This window comes from Pseudochaenichthys georgianus, chromosome 19, assembly GCF_902827115.2.
Source record: "Pseudochaenichthys georgianus chromosome 19, fPseGeo1.2, whole genome shotgun sequence".
NCBI lineage: Eukaryota > Metazoa > Chordata > Actinopteri > Perciformes > Channichthyidae > Pseudochaenichthys > Pseudochaenichthys georgianus.
The window spans coordinates 21,577,650-21,590,483 of NC_047521.1; the positions used below are offsets into that span (position 1 = coordinate 21,577,650).

The 12,834-nt window shown below is 43.7% G+C and overlaps 1 protein-coding gene across 1 annotated transcript in view; it reads left to right on the plus strand.

Annotated features, from left to right (window-relative positions):
- Positions 1–9,943, plus strand: part of ankfn1b (ankyrin repeat and fibronectin type III domain containing 1b) — a 123,046-nt gene extending 113,103 nt beyond the window's left edge. Inside the window, exons 13-23 of the mRNA XM_034107132.2 lie at positions 245–344; positions 607–739; positions 973–1,092; positions 1,685–1,900; positions 2,941–3,107; positions 3,732–3,882; positions 5,264–5,432; positions 5,572–5,738; positions 5,857–6,064; positions 6,450–7,165; positions 7,728–9,943. Of these exons, the coding sequence (XP_033963023.1) occupies positions 245–344; positions 607–739; positions 973–1,092; positions 1,685–1,900; positions 2,941–3,107; positions 3,732–3,882; positions 5,264–5,432; positions 5,572–5,738; positions 5,857–6,064; positions 6,450–7,165; positions 7,728–8,030 (2,450 nt within the window). The 3' untranslated portion in view covers positions 8,031–9,943. The remainder of the gene's footprint in view (positions 1–244; positions 345–606; positions 740–972; positions 1,093–1,684; positions 1,901–2,940; positions 3,108–3,731; positions 3,883–5,263; positions 5,433–5,571; positions 5,739–5,856; positions 6,065–6,449; positions 7,166–7,727) is intronic.
- Positions 9,944–12,834: the final 2,891 nt, after the last annotated feature.

Below are 12,834 nucleotides of genomic sequence, written 5' to 3' on the forward strand. Positions count from 1 at the left end.
TCAAGTTTGTTGTCAGTTAGGTAACGGCCTGTCACCGGGAGAGATGTTTCTAAAGTTTGTCAGGACAGAGGTATTCATTGGTGTTAGCAAGAAAATGAGACAGCCAATCAGAGCAATGCCCCAGCTTCTCACACGTGCCACGACTTAAAAGACAAGGCAAGAGCATCAGAATCCTCATTGAAGTAATCTGACTAACTTATTCTGTTTATTTGGAATGAATGTTGTCCTGTTCTTGTCCATGCAGAACAGTGCAAAGCGCCACAGCAAGGGAGGAAGCACTCCGTTTCCAAAAGCCTGCGCCACCTCTTCCAACCTACCAGCAAATTTGTTAAAAGCTTGAAAAGGTAGATATGAAAATAATTGACTTCCACGCTGTAGACTTTTAATATCAAAGGAATTGTATGTCATGTGATTTGAAATGTAGTGTTTAATTTGTCAAATGACATATATATGTTCATTATGGTGTGAAGGTGTTATATTCATTATTGATTGTTAGATATACACAACAAGGCAAAATATCAGTAATTGTTTGGTACATTGTAATTGAAATGTAAGAAGAAGAAGAGTTGTGTTTTATCCTAACACATGTACTATGTTACTTTTCAGGGGTCTGTACCTGACATCCATACTCTACAGAGATGATAATGTGCTAGTGACTCCAGAGGACCAGATTCCTATCGTGGAGGTGGAAGATTCCTACTCCAGCTCCCTCATGCAGGACTTCCTCTGGTTTACCAAGGTAGAACAAACAGAGAAAGGAACACAAAACATCAACTTTAACAATTGCTCAACAAGTGATGGACCACTGTAACGCATTTATACAATCATTGTATAACTGATGGAAAGAACAATGGGTTTCCTTCAGTAACTTTCTCCCTCATAATCCTATATTTGAACACATGATAACATTTCCCATTGGTTGTTAATACTAATACTAAAATAATCAATGTATGTGTCCATCTCATGTTCCAGGTGTCGTATCTATGGGAGGAGATTCCCTGGCTGCAGCAGTGTCTCAGTCCTTCGCAGTCTTCTTGTTCCTGCACTCTCCAGACGCGCCTCAAGATGCTGCAGGCTGTCTCACAACTACAGGTACCAGACTATAGAGCTACGATATGACCCCGTGGTTTGTAAAGGTTGATAGTGGCTACATCCATTCTATCCTTTCCTCCCTATGCTCTAAAAAAGGATAACAATGCTAAATAGCAATACAATTATTTTAATTATTTTATTTTATTTATTTTATTTATTTTATTTATTTTATTTATTTTATTTATTTTATTTATTTTATTGATTCTATTTTATTTATTTTATTTATTTTATTTATTTTATTTATTTTATTATTAAAATATCCCCTCAGATTATTTGTTAAGAACTTTACATGCAGCAAAATATAAAATGTTCAAGGAGGTCAAATGTATGATAATAAAAATAAAATAAATAATGGTTTCTCTCGAACTGAATCGATGCAACAATATAAAATATAAAACCCCATAAAACAAAGTGAACATAGGTACAAAAGAAATACAAATAAAAAGATAATAGTAATAAAAATACCCTAATTCGAATAAAGGTTAAAGGATTTAGAAATAAATAAAAAAGACCAACGTAAAAAGAAATATTGCTATTGAAGCATGTTAGATCAATAAAATAAGATATAAGATTGTCTGATGTCTTTCCTCAGGGAATGCTGGGAACCCAGGACCTCGGTCAGGTGTATTTTGAGCCAATCAAAGACAAGCATGGTAACGCCCTGCTGGTTCTGCTGAAGGACATGAGCTCCTCTCCTAACCTGGATGGGGTTCGCTGGACGCAGCTCTGCAAACTCCAGCTCCAACGCAAGTCCATCTCGTCCCCCGAGGAGCCCAGCGCTCTGGACATGCTTCTCATCACGCTCCATGTGAGTCCTGCAGGAAGAGAGCCATTGGTTTCTGCTTTTGTTTTGGAGACAGGCTGCTGGAATGGGATTGTCAGCAGCGGTTCTGGTTTCTATCAGGCTCATTCTTTGCATTTTGTTGTTACCCGGAGATTTAGCGAGATGACACAGCGTGGTGTAATGCACTTTGTCAAAAACAAAATGTCCCAAAAACACTGGAAAACATTCATCTATTGGTATCGCTTTAAACTCTCATTCGCGGAGAACCAGTAAACATGAGGCCAAAACAATAGGACTGTTATTTACAATGTGCTTCCAATTATGAGTGCTGCTTATGTAGACACTGTTTATTTGGACAAAGATTAATCATCATGACTCCCCTTTTCCATTTGTCACCTTCTTTGTGAAGACACATATTGAATAAGCTTGCCAACAAATAAATTAAAAGTCCAATCTTTAATCCATGCCCACCCGGCACGGATGTTAATCATCTCAGTCACTTTATCTTTAAAAGCTGCTCATTCAGGAGGTGGAAATTGGAGAGTGACATTTGAATTTCAGCATTGTGAGCTGATGGTAATCTTTCTAATTGTTGTTGTTTTGTGTTCTGTAACAAATGCGTTGTGGCTGTTTTGTTCAGAGCGACCACAATCTGGAACCTAACCACAAGTTGATTTTGTCTATGTAGCCCGATAAACTTGATACCATTGTTGCCGTGCCGTTTTGTCTCCAGTGTGAGTTGGCTTGTCCTTGTGGGTAGAATACAATGCTGGAGACACCCCCTGGCAAAACCACATTTCACTGAAATATTTGTTTTGTGGCCAGTTATGAACAAATTGTATGATGAGATACATAAAAATGTGCTGGTGGGCTATTCTGCCGTGCTGACTTCCACTTTGTCGGAAACAACTTTAGACTGAAGCCTTTTAAACAGTAACAGCAGCAAAGCATACAAATACATAATGTAGTTGAATGTGAGGTTATTTAAAGAGACAATTAGAATCTGTATCCCCACACAATCGTACCATCCTCTCACTCACTCGCTCTCCACCTGCTGTCCCCAGGAGAAGCTGGCTTATCACAGGCGGAGCAGGAAGGTGTTGGCCCCCGGGTTATACCTGGGCTACCTGAAGCTGTGTACCTCAGTGGAGCAGATCAGAGTGCTGGTGCCTCAGAAGCTCCCCAACGTCCTCTGTCACACCAAAATTCGGGACAACAGCAACGTGTCCAGGTGGGGATCACACTGTGGGCCATTCTAAGGGATCCTCCACATGTGTATGTCAATTACTAAACCAGTGTAAGGGTTAGGAACTGTTTGAAACAGTCAAGTTATCGGGGAATGCTGGTGTTTGGGAAGTAGTAACCACACGACTGGTTCAATGAGACTTTGATTACACTGCCGGAGTTGTGATGGAGTTTGTAAACAGATGATTAGTTAACGTTGTGCTGCTGTTTAACGCAGCCCACAAGAAAAACAAAGTTGTCTTCAAGAATTCAAGCTAACATGGGTTGAGTAATTGATATACAAATGATGATGTTGTGGGTGAAGTATTCCTATAATGTGGGTTTTGGATGAGTGTTGACCAGATAGCTGAATATACATCAATATATATCAATGACTGATATATGTATGTGTGTGTGTGTGTGTGTGTGTGTGTGTGTGTGTGTGTGTGTGTGTGTGTGTGTGTGTGTGTGTGTGTGTGTGTGTGTGTGTGTGTGTGTGTGTGTGTGTGTGTGTGTGTGTGTGTGTGTGTGTGTGTGTGTGTGTGTGTGTGTGTGTGTGTGTGTGTGTGTGTGTGTGTGTGTGTGTGTGTGTGTGTGTGTGTGTGTGTGTGTGTGTGTGTGTGTGTTGTAGAGAGGAGTGGCAGTGGCTGCAGGCTCTCAGCTCTCTGGAGGAAGCGATTGAAATGGATGATGAAGAGCAGAGCGCTCCTCATCGCCTCTTACAGGACCTGCGCAGCGCCATCAAGGACCTGATGGCGCACATCAACATCCCAGGCAATCAGGTCAGAGTCAATCTGAAGCGGTGTGAATCGTTATCCAACAACATAATGATGTTCTGCAGTTAGATTCCCAGACTTTACCAAATGCTAAAAATGTGTTTTTGTGTGAACTGGTTTTGTCTGATTTCGTGGAACCAGTTTAACTCCTCGAATGACTTCCAGCCAAGTCACAGAGGCAGGAACTCAAAGCCATGGAAATGATCCCAATGGATATCCAGCCAGTTCTGGTTAGACCACTAATTCTACATGATTTCTGTAAAAGAACATGGTTCGAATTCCAGCACAATGGCAATCATTGTCCGATTGACTTTAACCTTTCACCACCCGCTGTTCCTACTGGCAGAAAGGACTTCACACACTTCCACGGCTGTACCATAAAAGATTTAATGGATGTGAACATGAATATATATGTACCATAGATTACTGATGAAATCTTCAATATATTTGGTTCCAGAAGGGATGGATGTTTCAAAATAGTTTTAAAAACAACAAACATTGCTTTAGCAGTACGATTGTTTTACCCTTGACCTTCTTTAAAAAAAGCCCAACCGTGTATTAGCGATATGCAATAACCCCTTATTACAGCAAACCATGCAGTTGCTGTATTTCTTCAAATCGAGTCTGGTTCTACTTCCTGGATACTTAAGCTCAAACAATGTAGTTCATGGTGGCCTCTGCGTGTGATCCAAACCAGGGACTTCGCCTTTACTTCTATCTTTCAAATGAAACCTGTAATGACCTTAAAAATGTATGAATTTACAACATAAAAGGGAGCTGTCCGCGGGGTCTTAAAAAGTATTAAAAGTTGATAAATCAATTTAGCGACAATTAAGGCTATTAAAAAGTATTAAACGGCATTTTCCAAGGTATTACATTTTGTAGCTTGTTTTCAATAAGTATATAAATTGCCCAAAGAGGTTGTATTCTACAGTCTGCCTGAATGTAATCATGGCGTAGGTGTGTGGTGTGATTCTGTGTAGTTTATTGATGGCATCCCGTTGCTTTGACGTAATCTGAACAGGACATCGCACGCTCACTGCTTGATAGCGCGAAGGTCCGTTTACGCCGGTTGCTAAACAACATCGTTATGGGGAAATGCAAGTCTGCGTCCAAATGGTTGGAAGATAAGGAGGAAGGACAATCAATACTGTATATAGTCAATGTGAGGTCAAGTGTGTCGCCAAGGTAACCGGTTAAAACTCAAAGCGGCGATGAGGTCTTAAAATGCATGGAAAGGGTCTTAAAAGGTCTTAAAAGCTTTTACAGTTGACTTCAGGATTCCTGCATACACCCAGGTCCAGCTAAATTATCTTTATCAAGTTAATATTGAAGAAATAGGACGTGGCATACACATTCCAATAAACCTGTGTGTCGGTGCGGGCAGGTGCAGGAATTCCGTATCTACAGCCAGGAAGTGGTGGAGTTTGGTGAGAAAGTGTCCTTCCTGCTCCTCCTGCCACCTTCAGATGAAGTGTGCACAGCTCCTGGTCAGAACAACCCGTACTCCCCCCGCTCCGGCTTCCTCACCCTGCCCCTCCAGGTCTTTGAACTGGGTCAGTATAGCAGATTTTTTTGGCAGAAATAAGAAATTTGACACCAACTGCTGCTTCCAAATCTATATGCTCCCGTATTTACTGACACATCGTTTTACATTCCTCTTTCTTCCTGTTGGATTCCCTTTTCCTCCCACAGTCCACTTTAATGCTTATTGCCCCAGTTTCATCGGCCAGTACTGCAGAGTGTCTGCGTTGCTGGAGCTGGAGTCCCTCATGTCCCAGCAGGCCCTAAGGGAGGCCTTCTCTGAGACTGAGCTGCTTTCTGCCAAGAAGAAACACCAGCAGGTCCAGGAACACATTCAGGTAACACATCTGGAATTCAAAAACGTTTTACACAGCTGCACCTTTTGTTATGTACTAATATGTGTCTTGGAGATCGATATGTGTTACTGAGCTGAGCTACTATGGTCTTGTTGAACAGGAAATGGAGGAAGTGTGGCGGGATGCGAGGTGGATCATGGATGCTCTGCAGTACGCTCGCTACAAGCAGCCAACAGGGGGCATCTCCATAAGTTGGATCATTGACTTCTCCAAGGAAGTGCTCCCTGAGAAACCTCCCTCCACCTCCTCTCAGGCCGACTTCCTGCCCTCCCCGATGCCTTCTCCCGAACCCTGCCTCAAGCACTCAGGTCAGAATCCACATCTGGCAACAAAAACATTTAGAATTGTGCGGTAATATGATAGTATTATTAATATAGGATGTTATTCAAATCCAAAGGTTGTATTGTCATATGCACATAAGCTACAGTGTAGAAATGGAATTATTCTGACCTGAGCTCCTCCAACAATGCAACATACAATAGAATATAGGATGTGTAGAAGAACAGAATATGAAATTAAATAATGTAAATTAAAACAAAATGAAATACGGTTTATTGCGGTTAAAAACAAACAGGAATGTTTATCGGGGCAGTTAACAGAGCTCAAGTGTTTAGCAATCTTATGGCCTGTGGGTTAGAACTGTCCCTGAGTCATTGATTCTGACACAATATGAATATTTCTCCCATTTTGCAGATTTTGCTGGTCTATCAGATGAAGAGGGCTCCTCCGAGGTCTTCCTCACCACCGACAGTGACTACGACTCCAGCCGTGCTCAGAGTCCCCGGGAGCTGGACCTGCTGCCGGCCTCCCCGCTCTCCTCCTCCGCGCCGCTGGAGCCTCGCGGGTTCCTGCGTAGCGACGGCAGCAGCTCAGGAGGCGGGGGGTGTCTCGGCGGGGGGGGGCGGGGCAGTGGGGCGCTGAGAGACTCCACTCCAGACGTCCTTCAGGCCTCCGAGCCGCAGCACGGGAGGGACGGCGAGCGGTGCGGACGAGGAGGGCGTTGTGGCGGGGAGAGGCGGAGGGGCGGCCCCGAGCTGTTCGACAGCGACTTCATCCTGCCCAGCCGGCAGATCGAGCTGCTGCACATCACAGAGAAGAGGCAGGCCTTCTGTGTGAGGACCAGCAGCCTGGAGTTCCCCTCCGCCCACCTGCCTTACTCCTACCACAGCTCCTGCCCCTCGCCCTCCACCTCGCCGCAGAGGAGATGTCACCGGCCATCGTCTGTGGATCGCTGTTGCCCGGCTGAGCGCTGCCTCCCACATCTTCCACCGGCGCGTACGTTATCGCAAGACAGCGGCACGCAGAGACTCTCCTCGCTGTCGCCGGCCTCCCTCAGGAAAGGCTGCCACGCCACGCTCAAAGTTTACCCGCAGTATCACACAGGCCTGCCCAAGGAGACCAGTGTTAAGGTATATTTGTGTTGGGGCTGGGTGATAAGAAGATTATCATAGACAACAATATTTATGACCAAATACCTTGGCATCTTTAGGATATTGTAGGGTTGAAGATTGATTATTTCACAAAGTATTCACGCACTGACTACTGGAACAGTCAGGTAAATTCACTTTACTGTAAACGAGCTTTTAAAACCAGGAAACTCTAAGATATCCACTTACATTTTGGATATTGTAAGAGTTTCCTGGTTTTAAAAGCTCGTTTACAGTAAAGTGAAGTGATGTAGCCGTTTACCAATCGGTTGGTTGGGGGTTCAATCCTTTGGCACGATAGTTTACCTAAGTTGCTCACGATGGGACGGCCATGGGCCTTAAGCAATTGTCCCCTTGTATGGCACTTCTGCCTCTGTATGAATGGGTGTGAATGCTGAGATGTGTAGGTAAAGGTGCTTTGAGGAAAAAAGCGCTATTTAAATGCACTCTATTCACCATACATTTCACAATACAATATATCATCTTGATATAGTCCAGCTGTAGTCTGTAGCGCTGAATGATATCTTTCCTTCCTGTCTTCCAGCTCTGTGTGACTCCAGGGACGTCGGCGCGGGAGATGGTGCAGCTGGTGGTGCAGGAGATGAACGTGGTGTCGCGGCGCATGCTCGGCAGCAGCGGGGGGGAACAGGAGCCGTGTGTGTACTACAGCCCCGAACAGATAAAGCACTTTGGCCTCGTGCTGGTGGTGGACAACAGAGAAAAGTGGCTTCAGGATGATTTCTGTCCCCTGGAGCTGCAGAACCCCTGGCTGAGGGGAAAACTGTGCGTCCGTATAAAGGAGTATTCACCACTAGCGCTCACACAAAGCCGGGCCACTACAGTCTGACACTTCCAGGAGAGAGACTCAAGACCTTTACATTCTCTTGGGATAAATGTGTATAAAAATGAAGGAACTGTTACAGTTGTACAAACAGGCCTACGATATGTTGTCCCACTGTGGTGTAATCATCCACAACTGCAGCTGTAATATGTCATACTACTGCCGTGTGCTTGTCATCGGAGAAGTTTCTATGGAACTTTTTTTCAAATACCCGAGTATGGACACCAAATGAACGATAACAAAATATAACAAAGAGGAAATAGTTTCAGCGCTGTCGAGGATCATTCGGGAAAAGATAGTGATGGCGAACGAGATTAATGGAGCGTCACTTTGACGACGGCACATCGAGGCGTTGCCAACAGAAGATGGGCAGCGTCATCGTTGCAGCCGCACGCGGACACAGATCTTTCTATGAACTCTCTCATTGTGTCATTCTCAAAGAGCTGTCGCCTGCAGCCGCCCGGCAACATGTCCCCAGGATGTGGGCGCTGGACCCGGCCCAGGGGGGGGGGGGGTGGCGTCGTAAACGGTGCAAACGATCTGGCCCGTCAGCCTGTCACTCAACTGCTTTTGGCCACTGTCTGGTAGCAAAGCAGCCAAGCAATGAAAAGTGAGCTTGATGAAGAGTGAGAGAGGAGGAGGAGGAGGAGGAGGGCCGACGCTGCATCTTTCAGAAAGCTGGCGCGCTTCTTCTCGCAGCCCCCTGTATCGTAGACTCAGTCGTAGTGTAGCTAACACTAAACCAGCTCATTTGGATTTCCACCCCAGACAAAACAAAAGCAATACTTGACTCTTTTTTGTTTTTTCTAATAGATGGGTCGAAAAAAAAAGCATGTAAACCTTCCAGAGTTGTGCTGATCTGAAGTACTGTAGTTCATGCTGTGCTAAAAGTTAACCGGTGTCGTGTTTTTGTTGTGTTTGGTTCAGTGGTATTCCCCGATGCATCAGAAAGCGGTGCCCGCCAGTCTAGAGCAGCGTCTCCCAGAGGGAGTCTATTGTGAAAAGGGATGACTCTAGTTGTTAAGAGGCCCCGTGTTTGTTAGCAGAGTAACATATATTTATATTCCCAAAACACTGATGCAGGCATTGCACTTTTGGGACAAAACACTAAATCTAACTAACACAATAAAGAAGGCCTCTTAACACTCCTTACCATCCTTTTTAGATATTTGTTGGGAACCTGTGCCCAGTTTGAATTCCTCTCCTCATTTAAAACCGTTTACATCGAACTCAACATCCCTAACTGCAGGCTGTTGTGTTTTATTTATTGTTTATCAACAGTTTTTAAGCATAAGATCAAAACTTTTCTCTCACCACCGGCTAAGCAACGTCACACCGTTATAAGAACCTGCAGCATTTCCAAATGTAGCACCAGAAAGGTCCAGGAGAGGAGCGGTTGGACCTGGCCTCGGTCCCTGTAGCATTCCAGGTTCCTGTCGCAGGCGGCCTCTCAAAGTGTTTACACAGTTTCCTTACACTTTCCAAGATGTGTTTACGTGTAACTACTGTATAAAGACGTCTTGTGACAAACCGATGTTATAAAATGTAATTGGTTTTACTAAAAATGGCTTGAACTGTTGTGTTAACGCTTAGATGTCTTCTTTATTCTCGTTGTTAAAGGCAGTTTTTAAGGACCAACTGCAAACAACCAATCACACAACCAGAAAGCAAACCGTTGTACATAGATAGAGGACAACCAGGAGATGAATGTACTGTATCTGCCCCAAATGTGAAAGGAAGTGAATGTGGGGCTGTCATCACTACTGAGGTCAAAGGTCAGTGAAGTTAGCGTCTGTCTTGAGATGAAGCTGAAGCGAGGGGGGGGGGGGGGGGTTTGAATTCCCTCTCCGGTTGAGAAATAAAGTTTAGCCCCATGTTTACAAGGAGCTGTTGGCAGACCCCGCGGGCGAAGTCATGAAGGAGACATCACGTCACTTTTTTAAAATCTATTTTTATTGAACAATAAATGAATATAACAAAATAAAAGCCTCGCTTGTTTATGAGGGTTTCTTCTCTTTTAACAGATCGCCGCACACGAGTGTAGGAAGTTTCTAACCTTCATGTGAGTAATAACAACATTTATGACATGATTCTGACCAATTTACACTTCCTGTTTGAGCGATGTCGCACTTAACGCTCTACATGTCTCCGTTTGAGAGAATTCCACCAAACTAAACAGCCTGATCAGACATGGAGAGCATAACAATCTTACATTTCACATATTATTTTCTTCTGGCTTATTCTCTTAGTTCAAATGTCATCAACACGTAGGATACGCTCCCAGAAGCTGCTCATGCATCTGATATGAAGCAGAGTACATGACAAATAGAGGGCACTTGTTCTTACAGATGCTATATTGCAATGACCTCATCAGTGTTTGTCACCCAGTTGATGAAAAGTGAATGGAGGGCAGCTGCACACAGAATCTCAGTGTGAGGGGTGGGCACTGCAGCGAGGGATGAACAATGATGTTACTATTGCGTACGGTGATGGAGTGTTTTTTTTCTAACAGGTTTGAATCGAGTTTAGTCTAAACATTAGGAAAATACTTGACATAATGACATCCCCTGCACCAGGTTCAGGGTGATGGGCATTACCGCGTTACGTTCTCAATGCGCTACTGTGGAGATGAGATGTGTTCCTAGACTTAAATATCTAGATGCTTTTTTATTTTAGGATAATACTATAGAGTTTCCAGTGCCGTTATCCTCATCAAATAGTAACAGTATTATGCTGTTCATGCCGAGGGGAAAGAAGTACTGAGATAGCTTGAAAATACTCTGTTACATGTCAAAGTCCTGCATTCAAATGTAACCAAAGTACCAAAAGTCTCATAATGCGTAATCGCTCTTTTCAGAGTTGTATCTATTAAATTAGTGATGGCTGACAAACTGAATCTTAAAAGTAACTTAAAGGAGGGGTAGGTAAGTTTGAGAAACCGGCTCGAGATCGCTAGAATTTGAAAATACACAACCGGAGAAAATCTGCCACTTCCTTACAGAGCCCCTCCTCCAACACACACGAACGCGCACATGACCAATGAGGGCACGAGATAAGTTTGTGCCCCGATGGAAGGCTGACAGGCAGGTAGGCCATCCAATCGGATTGGTTGTACTTTTTACAGTATTACGGCTTCTACAGATGACATTTTTTGTATGGATTTTTTGTCAAAGCACTTCAGATATTCATTGCTATCGGGATGTTAAAAGCATTCCATGGAATATAACAAAAAGTGTATCTCGAGCCGGTTTCTGAAACTTACCTACCCCACCTTTAAGCTGTCAGATACATGTAGTGCAGTCAAAAATACTGGCTTCTAAATATAGTGAAGTAAAAGTATAAATCAGCATACATTTAAACTACTCAGGTAAAGTACACCTGCAAACTTAAGTACAGTACTGTATTACATTCCACCACCACTGTATTCATGAAGTTGAATGAACAATAAGCGGCAGACTGTTTAGATAGTGAAAGTGTATCTTTACTCAAAGACAATGAAATAGATTATTTCCATCGCTTATAACAGAACTAGAAACTATGAATGTATCCTTGGCAAAAGGGGGATTCCACCCCTTAAACTGACTAATACAAAATGCTTGTTTTTTGCAAATTTGCTGAAATATTAACTTAAAGATGTCGAAGAATTTTAACTTTGAACGGAAAAACCTGAATCCAAACTTGTTCTTGGAAATCTTCACCTCTAACTAAACGCCTGTTTGGTCTGTTTTAAAGAAAGCAATCAAACCCTTAGATAACTATCAGTGTTCTCTTTTGCCTTCACCAAGCAGTAATGTCACGGTGTGCGTAAGTACATCGTGACATTACTGCAGCAAGGCAACCCATGAAGGCGTTCGCTTCCATAAAGATAAACCTATGACTTTCTTTCATGTCAGAATTAATGAATCTACAAAAGAGAAGGTCTCTGCCAAGGCTGTTCCCGTGAGTGAAAGCTAATGCGTGTATCTACCCCATTAATCAGCATTGCCAATGCTACAGTCTTTTACAAAGTTTCATTAAAATCAGGCCACTGGTTTTTCGGTATTCCTGCTGACAAACAGACAAACAGACCAACAAACCGAACCAAAAACATAACCTCCTTGGTGGAGGTAAATATTGACAAAAAAAATGTCTCAACAAGCACCGCTTTTAGACATTTCTGGTATTACATTCCAGTAGTATTCCATATCCGCAACATTTCCAGACTCCGCCCATCCCTTTCACAATCCAGCACCGAAATCCTGGTTAATGCATTTGTCACATCCCGGATTGACCACTGTAATGCTATCCTCTCTGGCCTACCCACAAAACTACTCAACAGACTCCAAATCATTCAAAACTCGGCTCACCCCCATCCTCATCCAACTTCACTGGCTCCCTGTTCAGCGCCGGATTGACTACACAAACCTGCTTACATACAAAGCCCTCAACAACCTCACCCCCACCTATCTCTCAAACCTCCTCCAGGAAGACACCCCCTCCCGCTCCCTGCGCTCATCCTCAGCCGGACTCCTGACTGTCCCCACCTCCCGCCTTAGCACCATGGGAGCCAGGGCTTTTAGCTGCACCGCACCCAGGCTCTGGAACTCTCTGCCTCCACACATCAAACAGTCTGACTCCATCACGACATTCAAATCCCACCTCAAAACCCACCTGTTTAAACTGGCCCACTCGCTCTAAAACACATTCAACCTGCTATCACAGATCCCCCTCTCACTCTCTCACTCCGTCACTCCACACTCTTGCCTGTTTTATGCTTTTATGCTACTTGTCGGTTCGATTAAATTGTGTTCCATTTTTGTTTTAGCTGTTT